The following is an 18,482-nucleotide window of genomic DNA, read 5'->3' on the forward strand; positions in this document are numbered from 1 at the left end:
GCTCTGAAACATCAGGATCCACATGAACCAAAGTCAACCTGAGGGTCTGATCCGTGATGAAATGTGTTTTCTGTTGGCGGTTCTCTGCCATGGCAAAGGTTCACTGGCTGCCAGTATGTGGAGGTGGTATTGCTCTTGGATGATAGCATCAGCCTTGATCAGAGCGTGGCGAGGTCAGGGCATGTTAAACTTTATCAGACCACGAATAAGAGCTAGTCCAGTGGTCAGAGGAATCAGATCAGTCAGTGACAGATAACTGTGAGTCGAGTTTTATTCTGACTAACCTGAAGATCATTTCAACATGATTTGGTTTGTTTTGTTATTCTGTGGCTTGGCTTTGGCTCAGGATCAGAATACTGCTGTAAGAGTTTTTGAATCAGGAGGGTGTTGGACTGACATGTGTGAGCTCCTGAGAAAGGTTAATGCCATGTCTGAAATACTTGACGCTATGAAAACCAGAATGGATGACAGTGAAACCAAACTCCAGGCAACTGAATCAAGGCTGCAGGCCAGTGAAACCAAACTCCAGGCAACTGAATCCAGGCTGCAGGCCAGTGAAACCAAACTCCAGGCAACTGAAACCAAACTCAAGGCCAGTGAATCTCGGCTACGGAACAGTGAAAATCAGATTCGTGGACTGATGAACAAGGGTAAAGTTGAGATTTATTCATTCTGTCATAGCGTGTTCACTAAAAACATATCAAGGTTTTGTGTTTGGGTGTGTGAAAATGTTATTTTGATTTTAAAAAATCTTGAAGTTTCTCATGTAAAAAAAGCAAAAAAACAGAGTTTTGTCAATTTAGAATCATCAAAACTATCACAAAATAAATTTGAAGTGACGAGCTGAAACCAACCAGAGGTCTGTCTTTTAGAGTGAGGGTTAACAGGAGGGTTATCATGAAGTATACTGAAGTTCATTGAAAGGCACCCAGCATGACATATTATAACTGACATTTGACCTTTGAAGACTTTTGGTCATGATGACACAAACATATTGGTTGGTTCCTTTTTTAAATAACATTTAATTTCTCCATCACAAACTAACATAGTTGTAATACTTTCTTTGAAGAAACAACCAGAGTGGCCTTCAGTGCAGCATTGGGAGGAAACGCCGAAAACTTCGGACCTTTTAACACCCGCACAACTTTAATCTACAAAACGGTGAAAACAAACATCGGGAACGCCTACAATTCAGCCACAGGTAAGACTCAGAGACACTCAGGTAAGACTCAGAGAAACTCAGGTAAGACTCAGAGAAACTCAGGTAAGACTCAGAGAAACTCAGGTAAGACTCAGAGAAACTCAGGTAAGACTCAGAGAAACTCAGGTAAGACTCAGAGAAACTCAGTTGGCCAGGTGTTTTTTCCTGGATCACTATCAGGGGTGGAAACTGCCAAAGTTTGAGCAGCTGGATCAGGTTCTATTTATTCTGATGGTCAGACTCAGCAGGAAATTTCCCAGCTGATGTTTTTCTCTCAGTTCATCTATGCATTTATTGATCTATGCTTCCTGTGCTGCCATGGGGGGTTCTAATATTCTCTCTTTCTCCCAGGTATCTTCACCGCTCCTGTGGCAGGTGTTTATTACTTCACCTTCTTTTATAATGCCAACAGTACACATAAAGCCTTTCTGATGCTCTACAAGAACTCAGTTCAGATAGTCTTTATTTGGGAGAACAGTTCAAAAACAGAAAGTTATGATAGTGGAGGAAATGCTGTGTTTCTTCAGCTGAAGCGAGGAGACCAGGTGTATGTGAGAATGGGTGAAAATTCACACATTTATGGAGGCAGCTACTATACAACTTTTAGTGGTTTTTTGGTCTCTCAAATGTGAGATTGGACACTGATCCAATCTATCATCATTCTGTTTGATGAGAGTACTTAGTTGATTATAATATAGAAAGTTTTACATGAAGATTAGCAGTAATATCACCTCTTTATTCTCTGTGATGCTGAAGTCTGATGTGAAGTCAACAGGATATTTTGAAAGAAATAAAAATGTAAAAACTGCTCAAACATCAACAGCTCCTCTGTACCTTAATCTTACCTGACCCTCCCCACAGGATTAACCATGTCCATGTTTTCTTTGCATTTCAATGTTTTTGTCTTCAGTAAAACCTGATTAATATTGTTCATACACTGATTTAGCATTGATATTCCAAGATGACAACATGAGACTAACTCTGGGATTGTCAATCTTTCCATCATGTTCACCTTTCAATAAAGTTTACTTCAAATTCTCTTTACTCTCACCGTGTTTCATTGGTGGTCATCAGGGTTTACTCCAGACATTTTTCTGGCCTCAAATCCATGAACATTTCAGGCCCCCTGTGGTCAAAGTGAGGCCCTCTGATATGCCCCCTCTACACCCCCCTGAAATAAAGAGGCGATTCTGAGTAATGATTAAATCATCAAACCAGTACTACCACAGACCCGTCTGTTAGCAGAAGTGTTATCTGGAAAAATTCACAAATGATTCTTAGTCCCACCAGAGACTCATGGAGAGACCGGAGGAATCGAAGCAGAAGACTGAAGCCAAAGGACCGATGTTTAACAGTCCATGGGACGTCCTTCTCTCTGCAGCGTCAGTTGAAGTGACATCAGTTTGTGATGACAGTGTCAGCTGATCATCAATCAGCTGATCATCAATCAGCTGATCATCAATCAGCTGTCAGGAGGCAGAAACAGCTGTGTCTGCATAATTTGTACTGTATTTATTCTAAACAAATACCCACGTTTAGTGTTTGGTCTCAGTGTGGGATCAGAAAACACCTGCATGAAGAGAAACCTGCAGTATATAAAATATATATATGCAAACCTTTTGTACCAGCAAATGCTTTATTATAAAGTTATTTATTATCCTAATTATTCAGTGTGAAGGCTAATGATCAAACCTGACGCTCACTAACATCAGACTGAAACTTTATTGACCCTACAATGATTTAAACGTGTTTCTTCCTGACAGACTGCTGCTGTCTGACTTTAATTCTCTTCACAATCTAATAAACAGAAATTACTACTAAATAGACGACTATAACACCCAGCAAATATTAGTTGTAAAGAAGTTAAAAAACATCTCCACTCTGTCCAAACAACGTCTAGATTCAATAGAAAAGTAAATGGTTAAAAAATGTAATTTCCAGGTTGTTGAAAAGACGTCTCTATAAAGATGTGGCTGTATTATGGTCATATTTTAAACGACTATTATTGGACTCAGTTTGGACTAAAGCAGACGGACAAATCACGGATCAACTGCCCAGCTATCTTTTGACTAAATTAAGGTTATGACGGACCGAATGTAGAAAAAAACGTCTAAATGATGTTGGTGTTTGGTGGGAAAGGGAAGATCTTATTTATTTGATTTTATGAGCTTTAACATGTTTTATGTTTGACAGTGAACCAGAAAACAAATCAAAATTTTAGCTCAATACTGATTCACTCTTTATTATTGATTTTATTAAATATATTTTCACTATAAATGGTTATTTCAAACACTTTTTTAAATCCCAGCCCATCAGTTATTCAGCCTTTTAAAACTTCTGATGTTTATGTTCTGTTTAGAGTCCGTTGAGTCGTTTATCATCTGTTATAAATTCTGTTTCTGCTCCATTGTTTATCTCTGCTGCTGCTGTGAAGTTTCTCTGACATCGTCCAATCAGAGAATGGTATCCACTAAGGGGGCGTGTCTTTGAGCACAAAGAGTTCTGGGAAGCCTGCTCTCATGTGTCTCTGCTCATTGGTGTTCAAACCTCAGTCCTCGGTCTCATGGCTTGGGTCTTAAAACCACGTAAGGGTCTTTGGGACGGTCTTTAAGATGGCGGATCAGAAACTATTTCTGGTTCGAGCGTACCCCTAGGACCCAGGACCGACCAGTAAGAGACTTGGGATCCGGCTAATGTCTTGTGGAGGTCTGAGGCAGTGATACTCAACATGTGGCTCTTTTGTGATGATTTGTGGCTCTTTATGTCTTCATTTGAAATATTTTACCTCCAGAAAACCTTAAAAAGGTCAACTTTAACCTCAGAAACTATCCATTGCCAGTCACATTGATCAGTTTGTTTCCCACTCTTGTACAGTTGGTTTAAATTTTCAACCTTTATGTTTTTGTTTGTATATTTCCATCGTTCTTATTTGCAATTTTCCCCCTTTTTAGCCACTTCTAATCCATTTTTCCAGATTTTTAAGCCCAAATTGCTACTTATTTTATTTTGCCCATTTTCACCAGCTTTTCCCTTTTTGTCCTGCTTTTTGCTATCTACAATTTTTTCCACTTTTTTGCCATGTTTTGCCCCTTCTCACCATTTCAGCTGCCTTTCTCCATATAACGCCACTTTTTCTCCCCATTTTTGCAGATTTTCACCATTTTTTTCCCGTCTTTGCAAGTTTTTGACCATTTTGCCACTTTTGCCCATTTTAGTCTCATTCTTTCCACATTTTTTCTTTTTGACCAATTTTTCCACCTGTTACTTATTGTTATCTTTTTTTGTTTTCATTTTTAACCAGTTTTTGTTTTGTTTATCTTTCTGCTATTTTCATTTTTTCCACCACTTTTCCAGTTTTTTGCCCCTTCTTGCACATTTACGCTGCCTTTTGCCATTGAATGCCTCTTTTTCCTATTGTTGCCACATTTTACTGTTTTTTTTAACCATTTTTGCCACCTGTAACTTATTTTATAATCAATTTTGCCAATTTTTCTATTTTTAGGGGGGATATTTTTGCCAACTTTCAGCCATTTTTTGCCATTTCTTTGCTGCTATTTGACCATTTCACCACGTTAAATTAATTTTATTGCCATTGCCATGTCTTTATCCCATGATCCGGACTTTGTAACTTGTAATTTTGAATTTTGTCTCATAATTTTTCCTTTCTATCCCACAATTCTGACACTTTTATCTTAAAATTATGACTCAGGATTTACTTTTTAAATAAATGCCTTATTTTCACATTTTCTTTTTTTCTGTTTTTTGTTTGGCAGGAATGGGCTTCTATAGACATCAACTTATTCTGGAAAAAATATTTTGTTATAGATATTATACACAAATAATGATCATGTAGTGTCCACAGACACAGAGATGTGTGTTAGTGAATATGTAGTCATATTTTCTATCTGCCAGAGAACAGAGAGCTGAGATCATCATCTTTCATAGACTACTGCTGCCATCTGGTGGCTGAAGGCGGTACTGCAGAATCCCTTCATCACTCATCAGCATTTATTAATGATGCCAGAAAAGTAATAGTGCTTATCAGTAAAAGTGCTTATCAGTAGTTACATTTCTACTTTTTTGGACTTATTCTCCTCTGTTTTTTTTACCTTTTGCTTTTTTGTATGAACACATTTTTATAAACCTCAAACGGTTGTGGCTGTGTTGTTTTTCCTTGAAGCACTGTTAATAAAATCTTTTTAATATCAGAAGTTTTTGCTTACACGCATTTATAGCTACATTCTCCTTATTTAATGGTTAGATTATTTAACTATTGTTATCAGGATTAATTAACCATAACACAACATGGCAGAAGACAGGCTGCCATAGCAATATAACATGAATGATACTTCTATACTCTTTTACTCTTATTGTGCTTTTAATATATTAAAACGATTATAAAATATAGTGTTTACAAGGGACTGTTATGTGTTGTAAATTTCCTGCTAAATATGTGGCATAGAGCAGGGTTCTCAACCTTTTCAGCCTGAGACCGGGACCCCGCTGCACCTGAAGGTGGTCCAACAGCCATGAACATTATAGAATAGTCATGTGGAGACAAGGCCTCTTAAAAAATTTACATCCTGTTGTTAAAAACAGAGTTAAAATAGCTAAAATGGGTAAACAATAAAAAAAATAGTGGAAAAGGTGGTGAAATTGGATTTTAAAAGTAGCAGAAATGGGGTAGAAGTGCCAAAAATTAGATAAAAGTGGCAAAAAATAAACTAAAAATTGGTAAAAAAAAAAAAAAAAATAGGTTCAAGTGACAAAAACAGGCATATTAAGTGGTAGAATGAAATTAAAAGTGACAGAAATGGCATTGAAGTGCCAAAAATAGGTGGAAATTTAGTGAAATGTGATGAAAAATTGATATTAACTGTCAAAATAGGGTTAGTTGAGGCAGAAATAGGAAGATATGGGTAAACTGGCAAAAATGGGCAAATCAAATTGTGAAATGTGGCGTAAAAAGGGTAAAGAGGGGTAAATAGTGGCAATAATTGGACAACAGAGCCAACAATGGGAGGAGTGTGGAAAGATTTGGTTCAAAAGTGGCAAAAACAGGCAGAAAAAAAGTGTTGAAAAGGGTTTAAAAATTGAGAAAAAAATGGGTTTTAATTGGCAAAAATGTGTTAAAATCTGGCAAAATTGGTGGTAAGTAGCAAAAGTGTAAACTTAAAAATATTTTGAGTTTTTAAGGCATCTGGAGACCCCATCTCAGTGTCTTGCGACCCCCAATGTGGTCCCGACTCCAATGTTGAGAAGCCCTGGTTTAAAGGACTGAAACATCATTTTACTCCTCTATAGCACTAAATATTAAACAGTGACCATACAGGCTGTTTTATTGTTCTTAGAGGGGGATTATTCTGCCTAAAACCATCCATCAGTAAAGACCTAAAGATCCAGTGTACATCATTAGCAGCCAAATCTAAAGATGGGCTGTCTTTGTCTTTGGTTTCATATTTCTGTGTTTGATGAAGTTCATATCTCTTTAAAGTTATATTTCAACCAAGAGGAGGTCGACTCCATTGTTCATCACTGTAAAGCTCTATCCCTAATTAGCTACCCCTAGCCCTAAGCCTAGCTCAGCAACAGTGGCTCGTAGGGCCTCAGCTCTGGTGCTGTAATCCTGATGAGGTCCTCACACCCAGACCGGTGCTCTGGCCCTGATGAGGTCCTCACACCCAGGCCGGTGCTAGGGCCCTGATAACAGAGTGAGCAGTGTGCTGTACCCTCAGCTCTTTGTAGCTCAGCTCTGAAACATCAGGATCCTCATGAACCAAAGTTAACCTGAGGGTCTGATCCGTGATGAACTGTGTTTTCTGTTGGCGGTTCTCCACCATGTCAGAGGTTCACTGGCTGCTGGTACGTGGAGGTGGTATTGATCTCTGATGACAGGATCAGCCTTGATCAGAAGGGCATGTTTAATCAGGGACCTATCTCTGATTTTATAGTTTATATTTGAAACCATTTTTCTATATTTAATCACATTTTAATGAGAATTGTTCTGACTAATAATTTCAGCCCCCTTTGTTCCTTATTTCATAAAAATTCCATAAATTGTACAAATTTATTAGAATCATTTTGGCCCTTCATTTTTCTATAAACACAAACGATTCATTCTAGGAACTGCGACCAAGACAGAGAGAACTGACAGCACTCGGCCGTTGACCTGTGCCATTTCTAGTCACTCGTCCATCCTGAGGGTGTGTGTCACCTAGCCTAACCCTGGTGTGTAATGTTACATCCTGGTCTGTTTAGAAGGTTTGTGTTAACCTTAATCTGTATGACTATATGTTTTTGTCTTTGAGTGGAATCACAGTTTTGGATTGTTACTTTTGAATGTTGTTCTGGTTTTGGAATTTAATTCTTAGAAAACTTTCAGTAAATAATTTTTATTTAGAATAATTTCTGGGAGGGGATGTTTAGTGAATTTTCTCCCAGTTATGGAAGGATCAACTTGGAATCTTTAGTGAGTTAAATCTTTATGTTAGAATTGTAAACCTGGAATCGTTCTAGTGATTTGTATTCCTGTTTTTGATTTCTCAGGGTGAAAATAGACGAACAAATCAACTGGAAATCACATCGTAAACACGTACAGCCTAAAGTGTCAAGAAGCACAGCAATAATAAACAGAGACCAACAGGTTTTAGATCACAAATCACTCCACATTCTCTACTGTTGTCAAGTTTTACCATATCTGAATAACTGTGCTGAGGTTTGGGGCAATAATTACAAAAGTACAACACATTCATTATTCATTCTGCAGAAGAGAGCTATACGGATCATACATAAAGCTGGATGTCAGGATCACACCAATTCACTTTTCTTACACTCAAAATTACTCCAATTTACATATCTTGTAGAATTTCAAACAGCCTCAATACTATTCAAAGCAAACAAATAATTCAATACCACAAAATATTCAAAAATTGTTCACTGAAAGAGAAGGGGCTTCTAATTTAAGGGGAAATTTTCATTTTAAAACAAGGACTGTGTGCACAGCGAGAAAAAGTTTTAGTATTTCTGTTTGTGGTGTGAGACGATGGAACAGTCTGAATGTGGAGCTAAAGGAATGTCCAAACATAAATCAGTTCAAAAAGCAATATAAGGGGCTGATTTTCACCAGGTACAGGGAGGAGGACAGGGTTTACAGCTTACAGCTTATTTACCTGTTTTCTTATTTATTCTTTCTTGTTTATCTTAAGGTTAAGTGTAGTTTGTGTTGTATTTCTCTGTAAATACCTGTTTAAATTCCCTAAATATCATCTCTTGGTTGTTTAAACATGTTTGAATGGGGTAAAATATTTATTATCATTTGATACAGATAACTCTATCTGTGATTGTTTTTGTTACAGATTAATAAACAGTTCTATTTTTGTACAAAGAAGCTCATAAGAGGTCAAATCTTGAATCAGAAAGATTTTTGGCACAACTTAAAGCTTGTTGCTCTGGGTAGCTTATCTATATTGTGTAGAATGATATTATTGTAGAAATCAATCTGAACTGTTATAATGTATTAAGAAGGGGTGGGATTAAATAAGTTTGCACTTCTTCCCACTCCTTTCCCAACATGTATTCCTGATCATTAAGTGTTCTTGTAATTGTTTTGTTTCATCTCTCTTCAGAATTTGTACGTGTCTTCTGTAGGAACAAGACCATTTTTCATCATTATGCTTTTAACATGTTCAAAATAAACTTCACTAACTAACACACCCAGACTGGTGCTGTAGTCCTAATCAGGTCCTCACACCCAGACTGGTGCTGTAGTCCTAATCAGGTCCTCACACCCAGACTGGTGCTGTAGTCCTAATCAGGTCCTCACACCCAGACTGGTGCTGTAGTCCTAATCAGGTCCTCACACCCAGACTGGTGCTGTAGTCCTAATCAGGTCCTCACACCCAGACTGGTGCTGTAGTCCTAATCAGGTCCTCACACCCAGACTGGTGCTGTAGTCCTAATCAGGTCCTCACACCCAGACTGGTGCTGTAGTCTAATTAGGTCCTCACACCCAGACTGGTGCTGTAGTCCTAATCAGGTCCTCACACCCAGACTGGTGCTGTAGTCCTAATCAGGTCCTCACACCCAGACTGGTGCTGTAGTCCTAATTAGGTCCTCACACCCAGACTGGTGCTGTAGTCCTAATCAGGTCCTCACACCCAGACTGGTGCTGTAGTCCTAATCAGGTCCTCACACCCAGACTGGTGCTGTAGTCCTAATCAGGTCCTCACACCCAGACTGGTGCTGTAGTCCTAATCAGGTCCTCACACCCAGACTGGTGCTGTAGTCCTAATCAGGTCCTCACACCCAGGCTGGTGCTAGGGCCCTGATAACAGAGTGAGCAGTGTGCTGTATCTTCAGCTCTTTGTAGCTCAGCTCTGAAACATCAGGATCTTCATGAACCAAAGTCAACCTGAGGGTCTGATCCGTGATGAACTGTGTTTTCTGGCGGTTCTCCACCATGTCAGAGGTTCACTGGCTGCCGGTAAGTGGAGGTGGTATTGATCTCTGATGACAGGATCAGCCTTGATCAGAAGGGCATGTTGAAATTTATCAGACCACTATAAGAGCTAGTCCAGTGGTCAGAGGAATCAGATCAGTCAGTGACAGATAACTGTGAGTGGAGTTTTATTCTGACTAACCTGAAGATCATTTCAACATGATTTGGTTTGTTTTGTTGTTCTGTGGATTGGCTTTGGCTCAGGATCAGACTACTGGTTTAAGCACTGATTCAGGGCAGTGTTTGACTGACATTTGTGAGCTTGGGAAAATGCTCAATGCCATGTCTGAAACACTTAACGCTTTAAAAACCAGAATGAGTGACAGTGAAACCAAGCTGAGGGAGAGTGAAAATCAGATTCGTGGACTGATGAACAAAGGTAAAGTGGAGATTTATTTATTCTGTCATAGCGTGTTCTAGCGTGTTCACAGACACTAAAAACATATCAAGGTTTTGTGTTTTGGTGTGTGAAAATCTTATTTTGATTTAAAAAAAATGTTGAAGTTTCTCATGTAGGAACAGCAAAAAAAAAAAAAGCGTTTTGTCTTTTAGAATCATCAAAACTATCATTGAATGTATTTGAAGTGACGAGCTGAAACCAACCAGAGGTCTGTCTTTTAGAGTGAGGGTTAACAGGAGGGTTATCATGAAGTATACTGAAGTTCATTGAAAGGCACCCAGCATGACATATTATAACTGACATTTGACCTTTGAAGACTTTTGGTCATGATGACACAAACATATTGGTTGGTTCCTTTTTTAAATAACATTTAATTTCTCCATCACAAACTAACATAGTTGTAATTCTTTCTTTGAAGAAACAACCAGAGTGGCCTTCAGTGCAGCACTGGGAGGAACTGGAAACTTCGGACCTTTTCACACCGACACAACTTTAATCTACAAAACAGTGACAACAAACATCGGGAACGCCTACAATTCAGCCACAGGTAAGACTCAGAGATACTCAGTTGGCCGTGTGGTTTTTTCATGGACCACTTATGGGTAGTAACTACCAAAGTTTGAGCAGCTGGATCAAGTTCTACGTTTTTGATGGTCATACTTATCAGGACTCATACTCAACTGATTTTTTTTCTCTCAGTTCATCTATGCATTTATTGATCTATGCTTCCTGTGCTGCCATGGGGGTTCTAATATTCTCTCTTTCTCCCAGGTATCTTCACCGCTCCTGTGGCAGGTGTTTATTACTTCACCTTCTTCTATAACGCTAATAGGGGCCAAAAACTTCTCCTGGAGCTCCACAAGAACTCAGAGAAAATAATCTCGGTTATTGAGCTCAATTCAGACACTGACAGTGATGATAATGGAGGAAATGCTGTGTTTCTTCAGCTGCAGCAGGGAGACCAGGTATATGTGAGAATGATGGAAGATTCACACGTTTATGGAGGCGACTACTATACAACTTTTAGTGGTTTTTTGGTCTCTCAAATGTGAGATTGGACACTGATCCAATCTATCATCATTCTGTTTGATGAGAGTACTTAGTTGATTATAATATAGAAAGTTTTACATGAAGATTAGCAGTAATATCACCTCTTTATTCTCTGTGATGCTGAAGTCTGATGTGAAGTCAACAGGATATTTTGAAATCAAATAAAAATGAAAAAACTGCTCAAACAACAACAGCTCCTCTGTACCTTAATCTTACCTGACCCTCCCCACAGGATTAACCATGTCCATGTTTTCTTTGCATTTCAATGTTTTTGTCTTCAGTAAAACCTGATTAATATTGTTCATACACTGATTTAGCATTGATATTCCAAGATGACAACATGAGACTAACTCTGGGATTGTCAATCTTTCCATCATGTTCACCTTTCAATAAAGTTTACTTCAAATTCTCTTTACTCTCACCGTGTTTCATTGGTGGTCATCAGGGTTTACTCCAGACGTTTTTCTGGCCTCAAATCCATGAACATTTCAGGCCCCTGTGGTCAAAGTGAGGCCCTCTGATATGCCCCTCTACACCCCCCTGAAATAAAGAGGCGATTCTGAGTAATGATTAAATCATCAAACCAGTACTACCACAGACCCGTCTGTTAGCAGAAGTGTTATCTGGAAAAATTCACAAATGATTCTTAGTCCCACCAGAGACTCATGGAGAGACCGGAGGAATCGAAGCAGAAGACTGAAGCCAAAGGACCCGATGTTTAACAGTCCATGGACGTCCTCTCTCTGCAGCGTCAGTTGAAGTGACGTCAGTTTGTGATGACAGTGTCAGCTGATCATCAGTCAGCTGATCATTAATCAGCTAATCATCAATCAGCTGATCACCAACTAGCTGTCAGGAGGCATAAACAGCTGTGTCTGCATAATTTGTACAGTATTTATTCTAAACAAATATCTACATTTACAGTGTTTGGTCCCAGTGTGGGATCAGAAAACCTGCATGAAGAGAAACCTGCAGTATATAAAAATCATGCTTTATATAAAATTATTTCTTATCCTAATTATTCAGTGTGAAGAAGACTAATAATCAAACCTGACACTCACTGACAATCAGACTGAAACTTTATTGACCATGCTATGATTTAAAATGTGTTTCTTCCTGACAGACTGCTGCTGTCTGGCTTTAATTCTCTTCATAATCTAATAAACAGAGATAACTAATAAATAGACTACTATACCACCCAGCAAATATTAGTTGTAAAGAAGTTAAAAAACATCTCCACTCTGTCCAAACAACGTCTAGATTCAATAGAAAAGTAAATGGTTAAAAAATGTAATTTCCAGGTTGTTGAAAAGACGTCTCTATAAAGATGTGGCTGTATTATGGTCATATTTTAAACGACTATTATTGGACTCAGTTTGGACTAAAGCAGACGGACAAATCACGGATCAACTGAGCTATCTTTTGACTAAATTAAGGTTATGACGGACCGAATGTGAAAAAACGTCTAAATGATGTTGGTGTTTGGTGGGAAAGGGAAGATCTTATTTATTTGATTTTATGAGCTTTAACATGTTTTATGTTTGACAGTGAACCAGAAAACAAATCAAAATTTTAGCTCAATACTGATTCACTCTTTATTATTGATTTTATTAAATATATTTTCACTATAAATGGTTATTTCAAACACTTTTTTAAATCCCAGCCCATCAGTTATTCAGCCTTTTAAAACTTCTGATGTTTATGTTCTGTTTAGAGTCCGTTGAGTCGTTTATCATCTGTTATAAATTCTGTTTCTGCTCCATTGTTTATCTCTGCTGCTGCTGTGAAGTTTCTCTGACATCGTCCAATCAGAGAATGGTATCCACTAAGTCTTTGAGCACAAAGAGTGTCTCTGCTCATTGGTGTTCAAACCTCAGTCCTCGGTCTCATGGCTTTCCTGCTGTATTTCAGCTCCACCCAGTCCAGTTTTCCCATTAAACTTCTTTCAAAAGGCAACAAAGAGAGATAAACTCAAAGACATGGAGATGTGAGCATCAGAACCATGTGTTCGATCATCTCACTACTCCTCACATACGTTGTCTGTATGCTGAACAGCTTAAACATAGCAATACTTTTATAACAGGTACATATCTGTCTCATCCTGTATTTTCTCTAAGCTGCCAGGATTTCTTCTTTCTTCTTCCTTTGGTGGATTGCCAGTCTTTGCTAACACAGCCTTTTGTTTAATTTAAACCACTATTTTCCATCCCTGACTTATTTCTTAATCTTTTCAGGAGCAGTGTAATTCTGCAGTTTTTGATAGCATATACTGTATTTCTGTAACCTTGCAAAGCAGATACGCCTGTTTCTGTTTTTCTCACTGGTGAGTCCATCTTGCAAAGCTCCCATCTGAACCGTTTGGGCCCGGTTAGAAAGTGACAGGACCAATCAGCGGCGAGGGCAGTACTTTCAGGTGCTGAGTCATGACAGAAACAAGCAGCAACAAGAAGCCGGCGCAATTATGGCGGAAGAGCTTAGTGTGGATGCTGCTAAAGCGCCAGTTTTATCAGAACTTGACGACAATATTTCGTCGAAAGATGAACAAAGAACAGCAGTGAGTTGTTTTCTTTTCAAAACGACAAAGTCCAGTACATACATGTCTGTAGTCTCCATGTTTCGCGTTATTCCTCGGCAGCTGCGCAGCAGCTTGATAGCGCTTCACGTGTTTTGTTGCTCTGATTGGCCCGTAGAGATGTGACAGAACATTCATCCAATCACACTTTGAGCTTTTTCAAGGCCCCTGCCTTTTCCAAATGTTTCCTATTGAAGCTTTCCCAGATGGATGTGAAACAAATCCATCTGGCATGTCAGGTTAGTATTTCTGTACATTTCTCTGAAATTTAAAGAACATTCTGCACAGTTAAACTTGAGTTTTAGGTTTTGTTGCATCTTATCATGTTAATATCACATCATTAAATACAGAGTACATATCAAGTCATTTCAGAGAAGCAGATTGTCCTATTTCTACTGTCTGCTGTTCATATATTTCACTTAATCTGAACAACTTTGCATCACATTCTAAAGCATATTCATATAGAAAATAATGCACACATGAACAAAATTGTTGGTATCCCTCTGTTAATGAAAGAAAAACCCACAATGGTCTCAGAAATAACTTGAATCTGACAAAAGTGATAATAAATAAAAATTCAATGAAAATTAACCAATGAAAATCAGACATTGCTTTTAAATTGTGGTTCAACAGAATTATTTTAAAAAACAAACTCATGAAACAGGCCTGGACAAAAATGATGGTACCCTTAACTTAATATTTTGTTGCACAACCTTTTGAGGCAATCACTGCAAACAAACGATTTCTGTAACTTTCAGTGAGACTTCTGCACCTCTCAGCAGGTATTTTGGCCCACTCCTCATGAGCAAACTGCTCCAGTTGGCTCAGGTTTGAAGGGTGCCTTCTCCAGACGGCATGTTTCAGCTCCTTCTACAGATGTTCAAGAGGATTTAGATCAGGGTTTACAGAAGGCCACTTCAGAATAGTCCAATGTTTTGCTCTTAGCCATTCTTGGGTGTTTTTAGCTGTGTGTTTTGGGTCAGTATCCTGTTGCAAGACCCATGACTTGCGACTGAGACCAAGCTTTCTGACACTGGGCTGCACATTTCTCTCTAGAATACCTTGATAGTCTTGAGATTTCATTGTACCCTGCACAGATTCAAGACACCCTGTGCCAGATGCAGCAAAGCAGCCCCAGAACATAACAGAGCCTCCTCCATGTTTCACAGTAGGGACAGTGTTCTTTTCTTGGTATGCTTCATTTTTGCGTCTGTGAACATAGAGCTGATGTGCCTTGCCAAAAAGTTCCAGTTTTGTCTCGTTTGTCCAGAAGACATTCTCCCAGAAGCTTTGTGGCTTGTCAACATGCAGTTTGGCAAATTCAAGTCTGGCTTTTTTATGAAAAAAAGCCAAGATGGCTTAGGAGTGCTGCTTTCACGTATTTGTAAATATCAAACACAGGTGCTCTTAGGTCTCAAGGAAAAGTTCATGATACCAAAAACAGTGTGCCTTAGTTTTTTCTGGTTATGACTCTTTTTACCATACATAATACAAGTCTGACCTCCCCCTCTGTTTTTGGTATTACTAGCTTTTTTATGATTTGTTTTCAACAGTGGTGTCCTCCTTGGTCATCTTCCACGAAGTCCACTTTGGCTCAAACAACGACGGATGGTGTGATCTGACACTGATGTACCTTGACCTTGGAGTTCACCTTTAATGTCTTTGGAGGTTGTTCTGGGCTCTTTTGTTACCATTCCTATTATCCGTCTCTTCGATTTGTCATAAATTTTCCTCCTGCGGCCATGTTCAGGGAGGTTGGCTACAGTCCCGTGGATCTTAAATTTCTGAATAATATGTGCAACTGTAGTCACAGGAACATCAAGCTGCTTGGAGATGGTCTTATAGCCTTTACCTTTAACATGCTTGTCTATAATTTTCTTTCTAATCTCCTGAGACAACTCTCTCCTTCGCTTCCTCTGGTCCATGTTTAGTGTGGTACACACCATGTCACCAAACAGCACAGTGACTACTTGTCACCCTTTAAATAGGCCGACTGACTGATTACAAGTTTGTAGACACCTGTGATGCTAATAAGAGGACACACCTTGGTTGAACATGTCCCTATGGTCACATTATTTTCAGTCTTTTCTAGGGGTACCATCATTTTTGTCCAGGCCTGTTTCATGAGTTTGTTTTTTAAAATAATTCTGTTGAACCACAATTTAAAAGCAATGTCTTATTTTCATTGGTTAATTTTCATTGAATTTTTATTTATTATCACTTTTGTCAGATTCAAGTTATTTCTGAGACCATTATGGGTTTTTCTTTCATTAACAGAGGGGTACCAACAACTTTGTCCATGTGTGTATTACACATGTAAAAGAGGGTGTGTTGTTAGACCACCAATCCCTGTCAAATAAAACTCTAATGTATGAAGTATATTACCATTTTCCTCTAAACAGACTGGGCTGTCATGCAATTACAACTTCAGTGTTTCTAACACTAGGTAAAAGTAGAGGGGCCCTGATAACAGAGTGAGCAGTGTGCTGTACCTTCAGCTCTTTATAGCTCAGCTCTGAAACATCAGGATCCACATGAACCAAAGTCAACCTGAGGGTCTGATCCGTGATGAAATGTGTTTTCTGTTGGCGGTTCTCTGCCATGGCAAAGGTTCACTGGCTGCCAGTATGTGGAGGTGGTATTGCTCTTGGATGATAGCATCAGCCTTGATCAGAGCGTGGGCGAGGTCAGGGCATGTTAAACTTTATCAGACCACGAATAAGAGCTAGTCCAGTGGTCAGAGGAATCAGATCAGTCAGTGACAGATAACTGTGAGTCGAGTTTTATTCTGACTAACCTGAAGATCATTTCAACATGATTTGGTTTGTTTTGTTATTCTGTGGCTTGGCTTTGGCTCAGGATCAGAATACTGCTGTAAGAGTTTTTGAATCAGGAGGGTGTTGGACTGACATGTGTGAGCTCCTGAGAAAGGTTAATGCCATGTCTGAAATACTTGACGCTATGAAAACCAGAATGGATGACAGTGAAACCAAACTCCAGGCAACTGAATCAAGGCTGCAGGCCAGTGAAACCAAACTCCAGGCAACTGAATCCAGGCTGCAGGCCAGTGAAACCAAACTCCAGGCAACTGAAACCAAACTCAAGGCCAGTGAATCTCGGCTACGGAACAGTGAAAATCAGATTCGTGGACTGATGAACAAGGGTAAAGTTGAGATTTATTCATTCTGTCATAGCGTGTTCACTAAAAACATATCAAGGTTTTGTGTTTGGGTGTGTGAAAATGTTATTTTGATTTTAAAAAATCTTGAAGTTTCTCATGTAAAAAAAGCAAAAAAACAGAGTTTTGTCAATTTAGAATCATCAAAACTATCACAAAATAAATTTGAAGTGACGAGCTGAAACCAACCAGAGGTCTGTCTTTTAGAGTGAGGGTTAACAGGAGGGTTATCATGAAGTATACTGAAGTTCATTGAAAGGCACCCAGCATGACATATTATAACTGACATTTGACCTTTGAAGACTTTTGGTCATGATGACACAAACATATTGGTTGGTTCCTTTTTTAAATAACATTTAATTTCTCCATCACAAACTAACATAGTTGTAATACTTTCTTTGAAGAAACAACCAGAGTGGCCTTCAGTGCAGCATTGGGAGGAAACGCCGAAAACTTCGGACCTTTTAACACCCGCACAACTTTAATCTACAAAACGGTGAAAACAAACATCGGGAACGCCTACAATTCAGCCACAGGTAAGACTCAGAGACACTCAGGTAAGACTCAGAGATACTCAGGTAAGACTCAGAGATACTCAGGTAAGACTCAGAGAAACTCAGGTAAGACTCAGAGAAACTCAGGTAAGACTCAGAGAAACTCAGGTAAGACTCAGAGAAACTCAGGTAAGACTCAGAGAAACTCAGGTAAGACTCAGAGAAACTCAGTTGGCCAGGTGTTTTTTCCTGGATCACTATCAGGGGTGGAAACTGCCAAAGTTTGAGCAGCTGGATCAGGTTCTATTTATTCTGATGGTCAGACTCAGCAGGAAATTTCCCAGCTGATGTTTGTCTCTCAGTTCATCTATGCATTTATTGATCTATGCTTCCTGTGCTGCCATGGGGGGTTCTAATATTCTCTCTTTCTCCCAGGTATCTTCACCGCTCCTGTGGCAGGTGTTTATTACTTCACCTTCTTTTATAATGCCAACAGTACACATAAAGCCTTTCTGATGCTCTACAAGAACTCAGTTCAGATAGTCTTTATTTGGGAGAACAGTTCAAAAACAGAAAGTTATGATAGTGGAGGAAATGCTGTGTTTCTTCAGCTGAAGCGAGGAGACCAGGTGTATGTGAGAATGGGTGAAAATTCACACATTTATGGAGGCAGCTACTATACAACTTTTAGTGGTTTTTTGGTCTCTCAAATGTGAGATTGACACTGATCCAATCTATCATCATTCTGTTTGATGAGAGTACTTAGTTGATTATAATATAGAAAGTTTTACATGAAGATTAGCAGTAATATCACCTCTTTATTCTCTGTGATGCTGAAGTCTGATGTGAAGTCAACAGGATATTTTGAAAGAAATAAAAATGTAAAAACTGCTCAAACATCAACAGCTCCTCTGTACCTTAATCTTACCTGACCCTCCCCACAGGATTAACCATGTCCATGTTTTCTTTGCATTTCAATGTTTTTGTCTTCAGTAAAACCTGATTAATATTGTTCATACACTGATTTAGCATTGATATTCCAAGATGACAACATGAGACTAACTCTGGGATTGTCAATCTTTCCATCATG

At 38.8% G+C, this 18,482-nt stretch overlaps 3 protein-coding genes across 3 annotated transcripts; all 3 read left to right on the forward strand.

The window, feature by feature from the left end:
* The first annotated feature begins 208 nt into the window (after positions 1-208).
* On the forward strand, positions 209-2,241 carry LOC121513963 (complement C1q-like protein 3). The gene is made up of 3 exons (XM_041794004.1): positions 209-650; positions 1,070-1,201; positions 1,553-2,241. The coding sequence occupies exons 1-3, from the start codon at positions 302-304 to the stop codon at positions 1,831-1,833; spliced, it is 762 nt and encodes a 253-aa protein (XP_041649938.1). The 5' UTR covers positions 209-301; the 3' UTR covers positions 1,834-2,241.
* Positions 2,242-9,761: 7,520 nt separating this feature from the next.
* LOC121513922 (complement C1q-like protein 4) lies at positions 9,762-11,559 on the forward strand. Its single transcript, XM_041793949.1, has 3 exons — positions 9,762-10,077; positions 10,517-10,645; positions 10,870-11,559. The coding sequence occupies exons 1-3, from the start codon at positions 9,858-9,860 to the stop codon at positions 11,148-11,150; spliced, it is 630 nt and encodes a 209-aa protein (XP_041649883.1). The 5' UTR covers positions 9,762-9,857; the 3' UTR covers positions 11,151-11,559.
* A 4,867-nt stretch (positions 11,560-16,426) lies between these two features.
* On the forward strand, positions 16,427-18,108 carry LOC121514195 (complement C1q-like protein 3). The gene is made up of 3 exons (XM_041794297.1): positions 16,427-16,883; positions 17,303-17,434; positions 17,828-18,108. Exons 1-3 carry the CDS (start codon positions 16,535-16,537, stop codon positions 18,106-18,108), a joined length of 762 nt encoding a protein of 253 aa, XP_041650231.1. The 5' UTR covers positions 16,427-16,534.
* Positions 18,109-18,482: the final 374 nt, after the last annotated feature.

This window comes from Cheilinus undulatus, linkage group 8 (assembly GCF_018320785.1).
Source record: "Cheilinus undulatus linkage group 8, ASM1832078v1, whole genome shotgun sequence".
Classification (NCBI taxonomy): domain Eukaryota; kingdom Metazoa; phylum Chordata; class Actinopteri; order Labriformes; family Labridae; genus Cheilinus; species Cheilinus undulatus.